This window comes from Aulostomus chinensis, chromosome 21 (genome assembly GCF_037954235.1).
Source record: "Aulostomus chinensis isolate RoL2024-O1b breed Wild chromosome 21, RoL_Achi_v1.0, whole genome shotgun sequence".
NCBI lineage: Eukaryota > Metazoa > Chordata > Actinopteri > Syngnathiformes > Aulostomidae > Aulostomus > Aulostomus chinensis.
The window spans coordinates 233,241-253,969 of NC_141340.1; the positions used below are offsets into that span (position 1 = coordinate 233,241).

Below are 20,729 nucleotides of genomic sequence, written 5' to 3' on the forward strand. Positions count from 1 at the left end.
GTGTGTGTGTTTGTGTGTGTGTGTGTTTGTGTGTGTGTGTGTGTGTGTTTTGACAGAGGGACAGGTCAGTTGAAGGACAGGAACACAAACTGTCCTCCCAGTTTTTACATACTGTTAGTGTCTCTGTCCCAAATGTGGACCTTACCCAGACTCAGTCTATGTCCTGGTCCGGGTCTTGGTCTGAGGGCGGAGCCTCTGTGTCAGAGTGGCAGCTGTTTCCTCTGCTATTTTGACAAAGCAGGAAGTGTTTGTGGTTGAGTGAAGAAGAATGAAGTTGGTTTACGTTGACGTTTATCTTTGATGAGACAAGATGGACATGTCTGGACCTGAGACACTCTGAGGACACACACAGTCACACACACGTGCGCACGCGTACACACACACACACACACACACACACATATGCATACATTACATTACATTTCATGCCTGTGTTTTCTGTGCTAATAAATCGTGATAATGTATAACTGATATTGAAGTTTACACGTTCAAACTTGTGAAGTCATCAGATTCCACAGAAGAAACATTTAGTTTCACAAACAAACAGATTAAGAGATGAAACATAGATTCAACACTTACACACACACACATCATCATCATATGGACATACACACAGACACAAACATGTACCTTAAACAATCAACATGCAGTAATCTGTTATTCTCTCTCCCTCTTTTCTCTGTCCGTCCCTCTCTTTTCTTTGTCTCTGTCCCTGTCCATCTCTCTCTTCCTCTCTCTGACTTGATTTGACAAGCATGTTTACAGAGGACAAAATTTCACATTGCGTTGTTGTTGCGTTGCATTATGAGATATTTCTACCAATGCTGCTTAACAATCCTACGAACCAAAACATTGCTCAAGAAGTGACGGCCACCAGCTGATTTCATGCTTGGCTATGCTAACTGTAGCTTCATATTTAGCTTGAAGCCATGAACCAAAACAATGCTGATCTGATGTTGTAAATAATATGAAGTCTCACCAACAGATAAACAGTCCAATCACATGTCAGGATGGTGACACACCTGAAGCAGGTGAAGAAGGTCACATGGTGTGCTGCTAGGAGGCTGGCTTACCTTTTGACCTTGTGAGACATATAACACTGTTTTAGAATGACGCTGTTGTTGAATAGTGTCTTGATGCCAGTGGGAGGCTAACGTTCCTCAAGCGTCACATGATGGATGCTGTTTCTGTGTCCTCGCCACTGATCCACATCAGGAATGTGAGCTAGCAGCTATGGCTAGCTTCATGCCACACACACACACACACACACACACAAACTTGTGATCAAATGACCAGCCACATGCTCTCCATTGGTTCATCACCTTTAGTCTAGTGTTTATGTTTATAGGGATCAAATGTTTAGAAATCAGATGCACTCAAAAACAAACAAGGAATCAAGTATGGAGGAGGAAGAGAACGCAAAACTCACAGGTGAATCAATGCACTGGACAACATTGAACACTGAACTTCTTCTCATCATTTATTTACATCTTTTTTACATTTACATCCTCTGCTTGCAGTCCCATGGAGTGTCTGATGACCTTTGACCTGCTCATGTCATCACATGCTGTGTTTGAAGATGTGATCTGAAGATCATCTGACTGTTGGTAAACAACATGGTGGCTAGATGAGGGCGAGACGACAACATGAGGGATAAAAGTCTGTTAGAACCACTGTAGAAGAGATAATTGTAGTTAGATCCAGAGAAGAAGAGATGATGATGATGATGATGATGATGATGATGATGATGATGATGATGATTAGAACCAGAGAAAATAATGAGCTGTGGTCTGGCGATTTCCTGTCCTCTAACTGAGCGTCAACATGTTGACATGTTGTCGTTGGGTCAAACAGACTCCGCCCCCTCTCTGGTCGTTAATGAACCTATAAGAACACACAACAGTGGCTGTTTGATCCAAACACACTGAGGTAACCTGAGAACCACACACACCTGAAACGCTTCCATTTCTCGGGTCTCAAACATCAAACCCTTTCTTCTGTCACTCATTTCATCACATTAATTATTTCATATTTTCAAGTGAAAATGGAGGAAAGCAGAACTTTTGATTCTCACTTAATCTCTGGCTCTTCACGTCTCATCAGATCTTCAGTGGCAGCTTATCAGAACGTCCCTTTAAAAATGTCCATCAGAATGAGACGAGGAAATATTGGACTGAAGAAGGACTCACTAAGAGTGGGCAAATTATATATCATAAGATGTATAACATAAGTAAACAAGGAACATTCCAAATTCACGCTGTCTGACTCCACCTTCAACCTGAACAAGTTAAAGTGACAAGTTGGCAAAAACATCTTTCTCAAATCACTTTTCCAGTGTTAATCAAAACAAATCCATCGTTGTCGCGATGCTGTCTCCTTTGACGTGACAACCGAAGTTTTCACACAGTGGAACCGTAACGTCTGACGTCTCTCTGCTGCCTCCAGCTGGTGGCTCTCAATTTCAAAACAAAGACTAAAGGTTCCTGTTGCAACAATGTTTGATCAAAGAAAGCATCATAGATGAGTATTAATTAATTCATAAATACAACACATGGTGCTTCTGTCCTTGATTGGCAGGAAAAATAGTGACTTCAAGTGATTGTATTTCGTTGTAAAGTCCCTCAAACCCTCCGTGATTTGAATTGTTCCACAGATGAAAGGTTGGCAATAAGGAGAGCAGGTGGCCTCTGACCACTGCAACACAACAAGAGCATCACCAGAACGAGTCGCTGAGAGGACACATGATGAAAGGACTCGAGTCAAGAGCAAGAGGGGAAGAACAGCTGCTGCTGTGAATGGCAGTGAAGCAGCGCCCTGAAGAAGCGTCCATTTTGGTTTTGTTTCTATCTTTCAGGCCTTACATTCATCTATGGTTCCCAGAATTTGAAGGTAAAAGGAGGTTCAGTTCTACATCACATCCACCAGTAAACACCAGACTGGTGGATGGTGGAGGTTCAGTTCTACATCAGATCCACCAGTCACACCAGACTGGTGGATGGTGGAGGTTCAGTTCTACATCAGATCCACCAGTAAACACCAGACCGGTGGATGGTGGAGGTTCAGTTCTACATCAGATCCACCAGTAAACACCAGACTGGTGGATGGTGGAGGTTCAGTTCTACATCAGATCCACCAGTAACACCAGACCGGTGGATGTTGGAGGTTCAGTTCTACATCAGATCCACCAGTAAACACCAGACTGGTTCAGTTCTACATCAGATCCACCAGTAACACCAGACTGGTGGATGGTGGAGGTTCAGTTCTACATCAGATCCACCAGGAAACACCAGACCGGTGGATGTTGGAGGTTCAGTTCTACATCAGATCCACCAGTAAACACCAGACTGGTGGATGTTGGAGGTTCAGTTCTACATCAGATCCACCAGTAAACACCAGACTGGTGGATGTTGGAGGTTCAGTTCTACATCAGATCCACCAGTAAACACCAGACTGGTTCAGTTCTACATCAGATCCACCAGTAAACCCCAGACCGGTGGATGTTGGAGGTTCAGTTCTACATCAGATCCACCAGTAAACACCAGACCGGTGGATGGTGGAGGTTCAGTTCTACATCAGATCCACCAGTAAACACCAGACTGGTGGATGTTGGAGGTTCAGTTCTACATCAGATCCACCAGTAACACCAGACTGGTGGATGTTGGAGGTTCAGTTCTACATCAGATCCACCAGTAACACCAGACTGGTGGATGTTGGAGTGGTGGAGTCTTAAAAACCTGGGTTGCTAACAAGAGTCTGGAGGAGCCTACAGAGGTCATGGAGGTCATTAAAGGTCATCAGGGAAACAAGAAGCCTGAAGCTTAGTGGTGGTGACCTTGAAGTCATGTGACCCTGGTGTAGCTCCTTCATAGGCTATGGTTAGCTTAGCACTGCTAACTTAGCATCCAGGCTTCCAGCATCATCAGAGGGTTCATTAGTGAAGATGATCTTGATGAACTCAACCTGGAAGATCATCAACTTCTGTCCACCAGAGCTGATTTACTAACCCTTTTTCAACACAAAATGCGCCAAATTTGTGGGAAAGAGGTGGGAATTTGCTGTCTTGTCTGTGTGAAATAGAGGCGTAATATTCCTCTTTTCAAAAAAGCTACCCCTTTTGTGGGTTTAAAGATGTGACATGGTGTGCAGCATGAAGGTGTGCGTGGACAGCTAACCCTAACAGCTACAACATGCGTCAGAAGAATATTCAGTCTGTAAGTTTCAAAACTGCAGTTTGCTGCTCTGGCTGCCGGCAGCGTCAGTGTCGACATTCTCGGAGGTACTTGATGCAGGAGAACTGGCGAGCGTAATGTTTGCAAGTTTGCATCATCGTTGACACCTCCACCCACCTCACACCCAGCCAGCACATTGATGGCTTGGATTTGCACAGCAGTGGAGGCGGCAATAAGTGAACCCCAGGAGGAGGAATTTTCTGGGCTAAAACTGATGCTCAATTTTCTCCAAAAGAGAAATTTAGTGGATTGCTGTTCAGTATGAAAGCGACTAATGATTTAATCACCCATGATCCCATTGGCTGCTGGTGGAGGAACCAGGCGATGACTACTTCCTGTTGGTGGAGGAACCAGGATATGACCACTTCCTGTTGGTGGAGGAGCCAGGAGATGGCTATTTCCTCTTGGACTACATACATATTTCATCCCTGACATATCCACTTCCTGTTGAACTAAAAAAACACCTTATCCCTGACATAATCACTTTCTGGTGGACTGCAAGCGCACCTCATCTGTGACCTGACCATGTCCTGTTGGACATCAAACACACCTCCTCCCTGACCTGAGCCTGAAGCTGGGGACAGGGCCACAGCTGTGGAAAACATCCTGCATGGTCCCTGTGCCCAAGACACCGCACCCCAAGGACCACAGCAGCTACAGACCAGTGGCACTTACACCCCACCTGATGTAGACCTTGGACAGGCTGGTCCTCGGACATCTCCGCCTCCTGGTGGGCTCATCCATGGACCCACTGCAGTTCGCCTACCAGCGTGGCATTGGGGTGGATGACACCGTGATCTTCCTCCTCCATCCAGCCCTCTCTCACCTGGAGAAGCCCGGGAGCACTGTGAGAATCAGGTTTTTGACTTCTCCAGTGCTTTCAGTACCATTCAGCCGGGGCTCCTGAGGGACAAGCTGGAGCATACAGGACTGGACCACCACCTCACATCCTGGATACTGGACTACCTCACAAACCGCCCGCAGTATGTGAGGTCCAGGGACTGTGTTTCAGACACGGTCATCTGCAGCACGGGGGCCCCGCAGGGAGCGGTCCTGGCTCCGTTCCGCTTCACACTGCAGACTTCTCCCACCACACCCACCTGTCACCTGCAGAAGTTCTCTGATGATTCTGCAATTGTGATGAGGACCACAGAGAGTACAGAGAACTGACCCAGGACCCAGACTGCTGCCTGAGGAACCACCTCCAGATCAACGTGGGGAAAACCAAGGAGCTCAAGGTGGACTTCCACAGGCAGACGCAGCCCCACCCGACACCGGTGAAGATCCAGGTAATGGAGACGGAGATGGTGACATCTTATAGGTACCTGGGTGTTCACCTAAACAAACTGGACTGGTCAGACAACACTGGGCCGTCTACAGGAAGGGTCAGACTCTACCTGCTCAGGAGGCTGAGGTCTTTTGGAGTGGGGGGGGGGGGGCACTCCTGAGGACCTTCTATGATACAATGGTGGTGTCGGCCATCTTGTAGGGGTGGTGTTCTGGGCAGCAGCATAGCAGCTGCAGGCAAGAGGAGACTGGACAAACTGGTTAAGAAGGCCAGCTCTGTCCTGGGGTGCCCCCTGGACCAGTGGACGTGGTGGTGGTGGGGGGGGGGGGGGGTGATGGCTGAGCTGTCCTCTCTGTTGAGCACTGACTCCCACCCCATCAACACCACCCTGACAGCCCTGGAGAGCTCCTTCAGTGACAGGCTCCTCCACCCTAAGTCTGGAGGAGAGGTTCCACAGGTCCCTCCTACCTGAGGCTGTCAGACGGGGCAACAAGCAATGGTCCCAGTGACCCCCCTACCAGACCCTGGACAATCTTAGTAAGCAATACCTAAAACTGTACTGTGTAATAGCCAACACTTATGCTGCTAGCATTTAGTGTAGTTGTTTGTAGTTTATGATAATATATTATAGTGTATTATACATTTTTTTTTACTGTAGTTTATTGTAGTTTCTTCTAATTATTGCTCTGTACTTTTTCTGCTACTGTAACAGTGACAATTTCCCCACTGAGGGACGAATAAAGGTTTATCTTATCTTATCTTACATGACCACGTCCTGTTGGACTACAAACACAACCCCTCCCTGACATTATAACTTCCTCTTGGACTTCAAAGACACCTCCTCCCTGACATGACCACATCCTTTGGTGGAGGAACCAGAAGATGACCACTTCCTGTTGGACGACAGAAATACCTCATCCCTGACATTATTATGAATGGATCGTCCTGTTATAAACCACACAGTGGGTCTGACGTCACTGGAGTAACGCCAGACTTCAGCCTGTTGGAGTAAATCTGAGTGACATGACAGGCCTAAGACGAGCCATCAGGCTGTGGTCGTCCCCAGGTTAGGGAGGAGTGAGATTCTTCCTGCTTCATCGTGAGGACGATGTGGGACTCAGACATTTCTTTGAGCAGATTGATAAATGGTGCTTTCAGGTGCTCCCAGAAATGTCTTGTCTTTGGCTCACACATCTTACCTGAGCGTGATCGTCTCATCGATGAAGAGTTGGATTTTTTCTCAGATTTCATGAAAGCATCGATCCTGTGGAACACATTCATATTTGGTAGCCTGGAACTGTTTGGATGCGGTGTTGACATCACTGACGTGGTTAAACGTGTTTACAGAGACACAAACAGCACCGTCATGTCAGCACAGGGACGTCCCAGGATTCTCAGGAGGTGAAGGCATGAAACAGGGACGCCTCATGTCCCTTTACTTTAGTGCAGCCCTGGAAATGTCAGCGGCTCTTATCAAAAATACTGAATTTGAAAAACGGAAAGAGGTGATTCACCAACCGGCTGCTGACACAGCAAATTCTTGAAAAATAGCGACCAAATCCCTAAAGTTATCGACACAATTGATTGTTTTTCTAAGGCTTAAAGCTGAACCTTAAAAATGTGATTTATTACAGATCCATGACTCTGTGCTGACAGCTCATGATGTCCAGTGAAACCAGCCGTGAGACACTCAGGCGCCCATGTTGACCAGGAGGACACCACTTTAATGGAGCTCAACATCTGGAACAAGCTGGACAAATGCAAACCGCTCTGAAACCTCTGGTCTCAAAGGACTTTTCTGTTACTGCTCCAGTCGTTCTGACAAAAATGAAAAGTCTCTCCAGATTCCTGTACCCAGCCTTTTCTCTGTCTCTGCCTAAAGAAGCGATCAAACATACGAACCAGGCTGACTTCAGGAACGTCTTGAACTGGAAAACAGAGGAGGAAGTTGAGTTAAAGGAGAGAGGACGGAGGTCTCAAAACCCCTGACCTAGAATGTGTCAGCGCTGCTATTAAAGTTATTTGGTTACGATCATTTAGGACAAGTCAAACCAACCCAAATGAATAAATTGGGGGGAAGTGATTTCCTCCTGGAACCTGATTTGGATCTTAGAAAGCTGCCCATTAAACGAAGCCTTCCATCAACAAGAGCTTCATTCCTGAAAATGGCCTCCAGACCCACCTGAGCCCTCCGAGGACATCAGCCAGGAATCAGCAGATTTAGTTTTAGTCTCAGTCTTTGGACTAAATGCTTCTTAGTTCTAGTCCCATGTTTGTCATTTCTATCCTTGATAGTTTTAGTCGACCAAAACTCAAAGGTTTCAGTCAAATATCAAAGATCCTCTCAACAAAGATGTGTGTGTACTGAAGAGGCCACTCCAGTGTTAGAATGAAGCACTGAACTGATCCACCTTCAAAGGGGAGTTTCCCCTCTTTTTCTCTCTCTACCTTTTACTTTTATTATTTTGTTGCAGAAGCAGACAACACACTGGCCCACAATAGGAGTATTGTATCACAATAAAACAGGATAAACTAAATAAAAGCACACTTGACTTCCATGTGAACGACCTCATGTCCTCCATGTTGGCTTCAGCTGCTGTTGTTGGTTAAAGCTTCCAGGTGTGTTGCTTAGACAGGGAACAGCAGCAGGTCTGAGGACTCCCGTGTTTCCCAGTCCCACAAACACGGGTCAAAGCACTCCACCTGCCCCCCGTCCACAAATGGACAGGGTTTTATTCATAACATGCTAGATTAATAGAAGGCTGCTTTAAACCAGCCAACATTAGCGGCCCTGGCAGCCCCGTTCATTCTAGCTTTAGCATGTAGCACTAGGAAGCGCTCTCTGCTCCACCGGGAGGTGGAACCACCACCACCACCACCACCACCACCACCACAAACTTTAGGCTTCATTCAAACAGAAACTGCATCTCAGGGCGAGCCTCACAGACTAAAGCTATGCTTCAATCATCCCTCTGTTCAGGACCAACCGACACCGCTGCTGCTGCCGTGGTGAGAGTCTCGTCCTCTGCAGACAGGCCCAGACTGTGTGTGTGTGTGTGTGTGTGTGTGTGTGTGTGTGTGTGTGTGTGTGTGTGTGCGAGAGGCTTTTAGTGTGTGTGTACTGATGATGGGGGCGTGGCCAGTAGGACCAACAGCTCCAGCTGGCTCCATGCTGATGTTGGAGCTCTTGATTGACATTGCACGCTTGTTCTACTTGGTGAAGAAACGCATGTTTTGAAACTTTGATGGTCCACCAACTAACAATTTAGTCTGGTCTCGTTCTCGTCAGGCGAAAATGAATACACTTTGGTCACATTTTAGTCTTCACAGGGCGATGGTGACGTTCGTCTTCGTCTCATTTTCGTCATGAAAAAAGGGTCTGACGTCGTCATTGTTGTTTTCGTTCATCGTGACGAAAACAACAATGACTATGGAGCAGGTGTCAGCTGGTTGCAGCAGGGATGCAAACATGTAAAAGATGGAAAATGAAGAAACTCCCTTTAATACCAGCATGATATGAAGGACCTGAGTGATGGTGAAACATATTTGCAGGAGAAGACAAAGAAGAAGAAGAAGAAGAAGGAGGAGAAGACAAAGAAGAAGAAGAGGAAGAAGAAGAGGTGGAGGAGACTTGTAAATGGAACATGAAGAAGGATTTTAGTGTTTGAGTGATTTTAAAGATAAGAAACCAGCTGATGCCCAAACCTCTTCACCTGTACCAATCTGCTTTTATCGGTCCCCCACACACACATGCAGACACACACAAAAACACACACACGCAGGCATACACACGTGCACGCACACACACACGCAGGCATACACACGTGCACACACACACAAAGAGTTTTATTTACCCTAATGAGTGAATGTACACAGCCTGACAATGTAATGAGGCATCTAACATGAATGGATCCATCAAAGTAAAGGAACCTGGAGCTGATATCAGCTCTAATATCAGCTGATCCAGTTCATGGAGGTTATTAATAGACCTAAATTAGAAGGTGACACCCTCACATCTACAGGACACACACACGCGTAGATGGTACACGTTAGTGCTAACGATACATGAGCAGGGGATTGTGTGTGATTTAGAACGTTGTGACGTCCTTGAGGTTGGACTCCTGAAGTCCTCTCAGCCAATGCTGTCCCACCCTCACCTTCACAAACACCTGAAGTCTCAGTTCCTGTGATCACCACCTGCCTGTCAGGTGTGTGACGGCCCTTGCAGCCACAGGGAAGTGCAGAAGCGCCATTTGCTTTTCTGTCAACAAAGCAGCTGATTGGGTGACAGCCAATCAGTGTGAGAGACTCCTGCAACTAGAACTAGTGGCTACATGATGGACAGCTGCAGCTGTGTGAGTGGGGGGGGGGGGGGTGAGGAATTTCTGCTGTTGTGGGGACTCAACATTCACAGTCAACAGCAGGGACTGAGATTCAAGGCTGGCTGCAGGTCTGGGAAACCAACATAGGTCAGTGATATCCTGAGAAGGGTTGGAAAAGTGTGTGTGTGTGTGTGTGTGTGTGTGTGTGTGTGTGTGTGTGTGTGTGTGTGTGTGTGTGTGTATGTGTGTGTGTGTGTGTGTGTGTGTGTAGGGGGTTGATCAAAGATCTTGTTGTGTGTCGCTGCTTGTCCTTAAATAGTGTTTCATCTCTAACACTCAGCTCCATCTGCCCCTCGATCAGAAGGCCCCCTTCACTCAATTTCAGTCAGACAAGAGGTCACCAGGTCAAAGGTCAAATCATTCTTCTGGCCTTTCATTGAACTTCAAGGAAAGCACCTGGACATTATGTCCAATAAGTGCTCTGTTTTCCCATTTCTCTGTTATGAGCTCTGAGGAACTAGCTGGCCCTAAAGACTGACTTTGTCTTTGCCAATACCTGGATAATACCTGGATAACACCTGGATAATACCTGACTAACACCTGGATAACACCTGGATAACACCTGGATAATACCTGGATAATACCTGGATAATACCTGGAAAATACCTGGATAACACCTGAACTTTATGACACCTGAAGGTTTGATTGTAAATTGAATTTGGGCAATTTAATTTTTTCTAAACACCTGGTGTCCCTCTGCGCTGTGGAAGTCCACCTGATTAAGTGGACTTACATACGATAGAAACCAGTTGAGATGGTAGAATCCAGCCTGAACAATAGAAACTAGTTTAGGAGGTAAAAAAGACTCTGGAGTGTGAAAGAAGCAAAACCACTGTGAGCAGTAGAATCTAGTTAAGTTTAAACAAGTCATTAAACTGCTGTTTCAAGCATTCAAGCAATAAAAGAGCCAAAGGAGAGACGAGTTCCCGAGAGGAAGACAGAAGACAGCAGGGGAGGATGGGGGGAGCAGCCTGTAGGGAGGAGGTGGATGGGGAGAAGAGGACCAGTGTGGGGGGGGGGGACAGCCTGATGTCAGCTGACAGGATCCGCAAATTCACCATCAAACAGTTTGGATACAACGTCCTGAATCTGTCTCGTCGAGGAATGAAGGTACTGCAGCTCCCATGGCCAGGAGTGTACTGGGGTAGTACTATAGATCTATAGCAGTAGAGATGTATTCATGTAGTACTACAGCTGTATAGCAGTGGAAATGTTCTAGTGTAATATTACAGGTGTATAGCAATAGAGATGTTCCATTGGAGTACTATACATGTATAGCAGTCGAGATGTACTAGGTGGTACTATAGGTGTAGGTGTGTAGCAGTAGTATGGCAGTATGTTTACACAATAGAATAGTTGAGGAGTAGTAGTATTAAACACAGTTGTATAGATTTATAAGTGTGCAGTTGACTCTCCCAGGCGGTCGAGTGGTGAGAGGCGTGTCACAAACGCAGCTGACCAGAGTTCAGTCACACCCCCACCCCCTCCTTTGTTTCCTGTCTGTCTACTGTCAAATAAAGGAATCTATGCCCAGAAAAAGAATTATAGGTATGCAGTAGTAAAGTAGTATGGATGTTAAGTATTATAACATTATAGTTGTGTAGAAATATAAGTGTACACTACTTTAACAATATACATGTATAGTAATGGCGGCAGGCTGGAGCAGTGGTCCTCACTGTGGCCCCCCAGCAAGAAGGTTGTGGGTGGAGCCCCGGCTGCAGCACGGGGTCTTTCTGGGTGAGTCTCCATGTTCTCCCTGTTCCTGCTGGGTTCTCTCTGGTACTCCAGCTTCCTCCACAGTCCAAAGACATCAAGAGGGACCAGGTTAATCCAGACTCTAAATTGACCGTAGGCGTGGCTGGGAGAGCCAATGGTTGTAGTATAGAGTAGTATAGATGTGCTCATTGCAGTGGCGGTAATCATAGTGTGGAAGTACTATTCGCAGTGACGATAATAGTAATAGGGATGTACCTATAATAGTTGGGGTAATAGTAGTAGGGAAGTATTTATCGCACTGCTGGTCATAGTAGTGCATCAGCACTGATTGCAGTGGCGGTGTCTCTGTCTGCAGGATGTTCCGGAGGAATTGTGGGAACTGTTGGAGCTGGAGAAGCTGAACTTGTCTCTCAACAGTCTGAAGCTTCTTCCTCCTCAGCTGCTGCTGCTCACAAACCTGGTGGTTCTCAACCTGTGGGGCAACCAGGTTAACGTCCTGCACACCATCACGTTCTTAAACTCAAACATACAACACATTATTTGATGAATGTTCAGGCATGCGTGTAAATGTATATACATCCTCTGAACCCTCCACCTGTCTCCTAGACCCCATCCCAACTAAGCTGCTCCAAGACTCTCTCCCCTCGTTAGCCCCTCCCTCTTAGATATGATCAATGTGGCGCTGGTATCTGGTTCCGTCCCTCAGTCCTTTAAAGTAGCAGGAATTAAACCCTCCTCAAAAACAAGCCTGGATCCAGAAGTTCTACCAACTACAGACCAACATCACATCTTCCTTTTCTCTCCAAGGTTCTGGAGAAAGCAGCTGCTAAACAGCTCTGTGACTTCTCCACAGCAACAGCTGGTTGGAGGATTCAGTCAGGTTCCAGGTTCATCCTAGCACAGAAACAGAACTAGTCAAAGGTACCAGTGACCTCCTACTGGTACCAGATGAGGGACTGGTCTCTGTGCTGGTCTGATTAGATCTCAGTGCAGCTTTGGTACCATTGACCACCATATCCTTCTGCAGAGACTGCAGTACTCAACCAGTCAAAGCAGGCGTCCGTCCCCACCGATCCTGGATCTGCTCCACCTTCCTGCTGGTAAAGGAAGGTTTTCATCTCTGCTGTCTCAGATGTGCTGGTTCATAGGAGGAGGGAGGTTCTCCACCTGCTCAACCAGGAGGGAGGTTCTACACCTGCTCTGCTAGGAGGGAGGTTCTACACCTGCTCTTCTAGGAGGGAGGTTCTACACCTGCTTTTCTAGGAGGGAGGTTCTACACCTGCTCTACCAGGAGGGAGGTTCTACTCCTGCTCCACTAGAAGGGAGGTTCTACACCTGCTCTAGTACGAGGTTCTTCACCTGCTCGAGGTTCTACACCTGCTCTTCTAGGAGGGAGGTTCTACACCTGCTCTACTAGAAGGGAGGTTCTACACCTACTCCACTAGGAGGGAGGTTCTACACCTGCTCCACTAGGAGGGAGGTTCTACGCCTGCTCTACTAAGAGGGAGGTTCTACACCTGCTATACTAGGAGGGAGGTTCTACACCTGCTCTACTAGGAGGGAGGTTCTACACCTGCTCTACCAGGAGGGAGGCAGAAGAAATGGATGGAGGAATTTTGAGACATCTACACAAAAGTGACTGTACTTGAAATTTCCTCCAAGTCTTGGTCCTAATTTTTCAAGAAGCTCCCACATAAAGCAGCATACTGACAGCGTGACCCACCCAGACCCTCACAAAGGTATCAATGCAGATCTATAATTTATAGCTTCTGATGTAGGTGCACGTGAGTGCTATCGTGTAGTTTCCACAGTGAAAACATGACTAAGATTGCATCAACGAGGTATAACAATGCGGCACAGTGAAGCAGTGGTCAGCACCTCCCTCCTTCAATGAACCTCCACCCAACAATTCTCCATCAGCAGCACATCCTGCAACAGCAGCCACCAGAACCTTCCTTTACCAGCAGGAAGGTGGAGCAGATCCAGGATCAGTGGGGACGGAGAGAGAGCAGGAGAGCAGGACAGAGACAAAGACAGAGAATGGAGGAAGACAGAGAGACAGAAGGAGAGAGAGGGACCGAGATAAAGAGAGAGAGAAAGGAGGAGAGACTGATGGACAGAGACAAAGACAGAGAATGGAGGAGGACAGAGAGACAGAAGGAGAGAGAGGGACAGAGATAAAGAGAGAGAAAGGAGGAGAGACTGATGGACAGAGACAAAGACAGAGAATGGAGGAAGACAGAGAGACAGAAGGAGAGAGAGGGACAGAGATAAAGAGAGAGAGAAAGGAGGAGAGACTGATGGACAGAGACAAAGACAGAGAATGGAGGAAGACAGAGAGACAGAAGGAAAGAGAGGGACCGAGATAAAGAGAGAGAGAAAGGAGGAGAGACTGATGGACAGAGACAAAGACACAGAATGGAGAAAGACAGAGAGACAGAAGGAAAGAGAGGGACAGAGATAAAGAGAGAGAGAAAGGAGGAGAGACTGATGGACAGACGGGGACGTGAGCAGGTGGAGCTACGGGTGGCAGCTGGAGCCTCTTCAGGTCTGGAGCCTCCTCCAGCAGCACCAGGATCTGGGATGAGGGGAGAAGAAGAGGAGTTAGTAACACGTCTGAGGACAGGATGAGGAGAGAGAAGCCCAGTGCATCATGGGAGATCCCAGCAGTCTGAGCCTATAGCAGCAGATCTAAGGGCCAGCCTAAGCAGTCCTGACTATAAGCCTGATCAACAAGAAGGTCTTAAGTCTGCTCTTAAACCTAGAGAGTGGGTCTGGGTCCTGGACTGAAACTGGGAGACGGTTCCACAGGAGGGGAGCCTGATAGCTGAAGGCTCTGGCTCCCTTCTACTGTTAGAACTCTAGGAACCAGCAGGAACCCTGCATCCTGGGAGTGAAGGGTTCTAGCTGGATCATAGGGGACTAGGAGCTCTGGTAGGGATGAAGGAGCCTGACTGTTGAGGACTTTGATGGTAGAAGAAGAATTTTAAATTCTGTTCTGAATCTGACAGGGAGCCATGCAGAGAAGCAGTCCAGGAGAGACCTGGTCTCTGCTACCAGTTCTAGTCAACACGTGGCAGCAGCGTTCTGGACCAGCTGGAGAGTCTTTAGGGACTTATTAGTCCAGCCTGGTAGGAGGGAGGTGCAGTAATCCAGCCTGGAAGTGGCAAAAGCAGGGACTAGTTTTACCCTACAGCACAGGTTCTACAACACGGGTGCTACAACACGGGTGCTACAATACAGGTGCTAAAAACATGGGTGCCACAGTGTAGGTACTATGGTGTAGTGTCCACATAATTTGGATGCAGAACTACAAAGCAGGCCTTAGAGTTGGTCCTTGTTGGTCCACTTTGTTCTTAATGTTCTAGAATCAGCCCTTGTATAGGGAACTACAGCACCTGTTGCATGCGTCAAAGGAGCAAGGCAGTGCTTCCTTCATGGCTTGAGTGGTCCTAGTTCCTCTACAGCAGGGGGTGTCAAACTGGTCCAGTAAAGGGTGGTGTGGCTGCAGGTTTTCATTCCGACCCAGCAAAAGCAACACCTGATTCTACTTAAATCAACTAAGCTGTGTGAACACAGCCCTGTACCCCCTGCTCTACACTGTGCAGCAAAGCGCCATGGTGAGGAGTCAGTGCCCCCTGCAGGCCACAGTGAATATTGTTTTTTTTGTGCGCAGCTGAGCAGCCTCCCTCCAGAGATCGGACAGCTGAGGAGACTGCGAGTATTATTTGCCTACAGGAACAGACTGATGGACATCCCTGAAGAATTGGGAGCCTGCACTCAGCTGGAGGTTCTTTTCAAATGTTCTATTTTAGACTCTTGGCTCCTCTCTTGCATGCAGGTGTTGATGGTCATGTCTCCTGTCAGGTGTTAAGTTTAGCCAACAACCAGCTGACGTCTCTGCCAGCATCTCTGTCCAGCCTGAGCAGACTAAGGAAGCTCAACCTGAGTCACAACCACATCACTCACCTCCCAGGCTGCATCTACCACATGAAGGCTCTGGTACTTCCATACACACTCAACTCCCTTTTGTGTCACCTCATGCACCTGATCAACTTCACCTCTCCTCGCCGTCCCTGCAGGTGTTCCTCCATCTGGCCTGTAACCGTCTGGAGAACCTGGCAGAGAACATCCAGGCTCTGGTGGAGCTCAAGATCCTCATTATAGAGGGAAACAGCCTCCACTCACTGCCCAAGGCCCTCTGCTGCCTCACCAGGTAACTGCACCTGAAGAGGTACCACTACCTGAATAGGTGCCACTACCTGAAGAGGTACCACTACCAGAACAGGTAGCTGCACCTGAACAGGTGCCACTACCTGAACAGGTGTCGCTACCTGAAGAGGTACCACTACCAGAACAGGTAGCTGCACCTGAACAGGTGCCACTACCTGAACAGGTGCCACTACCTGAACAGGTGCCACTACCTGAACAGGTACCACTACCAGTACAGGTAGCTGCACCAGAACAGGTAGCTGCACCTGAACAGGTACCACTACCAGAACAGGTAGCGGCACCTGAACAGGTGCCACTACCTGAACAGGTGTCACTACCTGAACAGGTACCACTACCAGAACAGGTAGCTGCACCTGCACAGGTACCACTACCAGAACAGGTAGCTGCACTTGAACAGGTACCACTACCAGAACAGGTAGCTGCACCTGAACAGGTGCCACTACCTGAACAGGTGTCACTACCTGAAGAGGTACCACGACCAGAACAGGTAGCTGCACCTGAACAGGTACCACTACCTGAACAGGTGTCACTACCTGAAGAGGTACCACTACCAGAACAGGTAGCTGCACCTGAACAGGTACCACTACCAGAACAGGTAACTGCACCTGAACAGGTACCACTACCAGAACAGGTAGCTGCACCTGAACAGGTGCCACTACCTGAACAGGTGTCACTACCTGAACAGGTACCACGACCAGAACAGGTAGCTGCACCTGAACAGGTACCACAACCTGAACAGGTGTCACTACCTGAAGAGGTACCACTACCAGAACAGGTAGCTGCACCTGAACAGGTACCACTACCAGAACAGGTAGCTGCACCTGAACAGGTGCCACTACCTGAACAGGTACCACTACCAGAACAGGTAGCTGCACCTGAACAGGTACCACTACCTGAACAGGTGCCGCTACCTGAACAGGTACCACTACCAGAACAGGTAGCTGCACCTGAACAGGTGCCACTACCTGAACAGGTGTTGCTACCTGAAGAGGTACCACTACCAGAACAGGTAGCTGCACCTGAACAGGTGCCACTACCTGAACAGGTGTCACTACCTGAAGAGGTACCACTACCAGTACAGGTAGCTGCACCTGAACAGATACCACTACCAGAACAGGTAGCTGCACCTGAACAGGTGCCACTACCTGAACAGGTACCACTACCAGAACAGGTAGCTGCACCTGAACAGGTACCACTACCTGAACAGGTGCCGCTACCTGAACAGGTACCACTACCAGAACAGGTAGCTGCACCTGAACAGGTGCCACTACCTGAACAGGTGTCGCTACCTGAAGAGGTACCACTACCAGAACAGGTAGCTGCACCTGAACAGGTGCCACTACCTGAACAGGTGTCACTACCTGAAGAGGTACCACTACCAGTACAGGTAGCTGCACCTGAACAGATACCACTACCAGAACAGGTAGCTGCACCTGAACAGGTGCCACTACCTGAACAGGTAGCTGCACCTGAACAGATACCACTACCAGAACAGGTAGCTGCACCTGAACAGGTGCCACTACCTGAACAGGTGTCGCTACCTGAAGAGGTACCACTACCAGAACAGGTAGCTGCACCTGAACAGGTGCCACTACCTGAACAGGTGTCGCTACCTGAAGAGGTACCACTACCAGAACAGGTAGCTGCACCTGAACAGATACCACTACCAGAACAGGTAGCTGCACCTGAACAGGTGCCACTACCTGAACAGGTGTCGCTACCTGAAGAGGTACCACTACCAGAACAGGTAGCTGCACCTGAACAGGTGCCACTACCTGAACAGGTGTCACTACCTGAAGAGGTACCACTACCAGTAGAGGTAGCTGCACCTGAACAGATACCACTACCAGAACAGGTAGCTGCACCTGAACAGGTGCCACTACCTGAACAGGTGTCACTACCTGAAGAGGTACCACTACCAGAACAGGTAGCTGCACCTGAACAGGTACCACTACCAGAACAGGTAGCTGCACCTGAACAGGTACCACTACCAGAACAGGTAGCTGCACCTGAACAGGTACCACTACCAGAACAGGTAGCTGCACCTGAACAGGTTACACTACCTGAACAGGTGCCACTACCTGAACAGGTTACACTACCTGAACAGGTGCCACTACCTGAAGAGGTACCACTACCAGAACAGGTAGCTGCACCTGAACAGGTGCCACTACCTGAACAGGTGTCACTACCTGAAGAGGTACCACTACCAGAACAGGTAGCTGCACCTGAACAGGTACCACTACCAGAACAGGTAGCTGCACCTGAACAGGTACCACTACCAGAACAGGTAGCTGCACCTGAACAGGTACCACTACCAGAACAGGTAGCTGCACCTGAACAGGTTACACTACCTGAACAGGTGCCACTACCTGAACAGGTTACACTACCTGAACAGGTGCCACTACCTGAAGAGGTACCACTACCAGAACAGGTAGCTGCACCTGAACAGGAAACTCCAATTTGGCAGGTAACTCTACCTTCTCAGGTGACCTGTGATTGATCAGTCTGTCTGTTTTGACGTCTTCAGGTTGGAGTTACTGAACCTGGACTTCAATGACATCAGGGACATTCCTCAGGTAAACAGGTACAGTGACTGGTGGATGATGATGATGTTGATGGTCATGATGATGATGATGACGATGATGTTCAGGAGATGCACCTGCTGTCCCGTCTTGAGCGTCTCGCCTGTCATCCTCTGGATAAAGGACTCCACATCGTCAATAACCCACTGCTGAAGCCTGTAAAGGAGGTTCTTGAGGGCGGGCTCAGTGCACTCTTCAACTACCTGAGAGGGGGTGGAGCTTTTTAACCATCTGAGGGCATCAGGCTCCACACTTCTGGCTTCAGCTTGTCCAGATGTTGGACTTGGTCTCATTCGTGATGCAGGCCAGTCCAGCGTTCCAATGATTTTTGATGATTTAACTTTATTTAATTTTGTTATCTTTGTCTCAGATACTAACATGCAAACAATATACCAGTGAATGTGCCTTCTGTACTTTAGTTGCAGTGATGATCAGTCTTGATATCAAGAGCCAGAGGAGGAAGGGAATCATCTTTCATCTTGAAATGAAAAACAAACCATATGTGAATGAGAGCTGCTTGTCTCCAGACTCTTTTGTCCTGGTCGTGCTTCTCCTTTCTTTGGGGAAGTTTGCTGTGTAAATGTGAGCTGACGCTTCTGTTGGGGTCGTTAGAACAGCAAGATCACGTGATGGTGACAGTTACATCACTGGTTCACACTCACGAAGACATTTTAACCTGAAACAAACTCAGACGATCTGCTGCATCACCAAAGTCTGACAGGGGGTGGCGCTGTTGCCCCTGCAAACAGAGAGAAAAATGGATGGATGAGGGATAGATGGCTGTGTGGATGAATGGATAGATGGATGGATGGTTGGCTTGATGATGAATAAATGCATGGGTTGATGGGTGGGTGGATGGTCGGATGAATACATAGATTGATAGATGAGGAATGGATTTATCCTTCCATCATCACCTGCTCAACTCAGGTGTGGTCATGGCGGTAGCAGCTCCAGCAGCACCTGAGTACCTGGTCAGAATCAGAACCAGTACCTCTTAGACCTCTTGGACGAGATGTCAGTGTCCACAGGCCTCACTAGAGCCCTGCCACCGCTTCTCCCTTCTTAAACCACTTCAGAAGTTTCTAGCTGCTGCAGACCAGGACAACCCAAGACTCACCAAAACCCTCTGACCCAACTGTTTTTGTCAAAATGCCATGAGAGGTATCCTTAAAATGACGTCAGCAGCGCTAATCACCTGTCATGGTTCTCCGGCTGCACCGGTGTGACGCCGCTGTAGTTCCCGCCGGCTCCTCCAGAGAGCAGCAACGCGCTGCCGCCGAGGGCCGGACGGGTCCAGAACTGCAGCTGCATCCGGCCCACAGAGCAGCATTGAGAGCTGCGGGTCACGTGACACCGTTTAAAGGTCCAGTCGGTCGGTTTTCCTCATGAAGATGCAACAAAGGGAAGGACTTTCAGCTGATCGATGATCTATAATCAGCTGCTGGATCCATGTGACGTGTGTTTCCCTCAAGGCCTCCTTACTTGTTTCCTCCAGAAATAAAAGAAGAAGAGGAATTCAGGAGAAGAACTTGATGTCGCTGAATCAGCTTCAAATGTAAATTCGAATTTTAAACAAACAAACGAGGAGAAACCGATGAAGATGAAGTCCTTCAGTTAGAGACGTTGAAGAGAGGGAGGACTACAGGGTTGGTGATGTCACAAGTCAAGTCGAATAAACATCAGAGCTTTGATCCAAGGAGTGACAGAAACAAAGTTTATTAAGTTTATGACGTCAGGAAAGTTTGGTGGCGATCAGAGGAACAAAGTTATAAATTGTTTATCGAACATCGCCCCCCCCCCCCCCGCCCCTCCCCCCAGGTCTCTCGCCCCCTGTGACGTCAGCGGCTGCTCGCTAAACGGAGCCCGTCTCTTTTCCTCTGAAGACAAACGGAGGAAACGAGCAGCGCAGGAGCGAAGCCGCAAATCTGCGGGCGCGCGCGTGAGTGCGTGTCGGGTCATCAGACGGGAGAGAAGAGGAGGAAGAGGAGGAGAAGAAGGAGAGCAAGAACAAGAGGAAGTCGGAGTTACTTTTCCCTCCAGCGGCGGAGGGTCTCGGTGAACATGGAGGCTGGAACTTTAATGCTGCTGCTGCTGCTGCTGTCGCTCGGCGCGCGGGCGGACTCTCTCAGAGGTAAGTCCCGGACCCGCGGAGCCGCGGAGCCCCGGACCCGCGGAGCCCCGGGTGTGCCGGGCCAGGGTGACGCTGGTCTGACACTCAGTGTTTCGGCATCCAAGTTTCCAGCTGGAAAATCTCCTCCCTTCATTTCCTTCCCCGCTTCCTTTTTCTCTTCTTTTCTCT

General features: G+C 48.4%; 2 protein-coding genes across 7 annotated transcripts in view; both read left to right on the forward strand.

Annotated features, from left to right (window-relative positions):
• The first annotated feature begins 10,856 nt into the window (after positions 1 to 10,856).
• LOC147241233 (uncharacterized) lies at positions 10,857 to 18,830 on the forward strand. Its single transcript, XM_086192330.1, has 7 exons — positions 10,857 to 11,009; positions 11,971 to 12,102; positions 15,292 to 15,405; positions 15,483 to 15,617; positions 15,698 to 15,831; positions 18,376 to 18,424; positions 18,499 to 18,830. The coding sequence occupies exons 1-7, from the start codon at positions 10,857 to 10,859 to the stop codon at positions 18,655 to 18,657; spliced, it is 876 nt and encodes a 291-aa protein (XP_086048456.1). The 3' UTR covers positions 18,658 to 18,830.
• Positions 18,831 to 20,303: 1,473 nt separating this feature from the next.
• The window catches only part of LOC147241234 (receptor-type tyrosine-protein phosphatase mu-like), a 129,763-nt gene continuing 129,337 nt past the window's right edge, over positions 20,304 to 20,729 (forward strand). For all 6 annotated transcript variants that reach the window (XM_086191115.1, XM_086191116.1, XM_086191117.1 and 3 more), the window contains exon 1: positions 20,304 to 20,561. In XM_086191115.1, the coding sequence (XP_086047241.1) occupies positions 20,492 to 20,561 (70 nt within the window). In that variant the 5' untranslated portion in view covers positions 20,304 to 20,491. The remainder of the gene's footprint in view (positions 20,562 to 20,729) is intronic.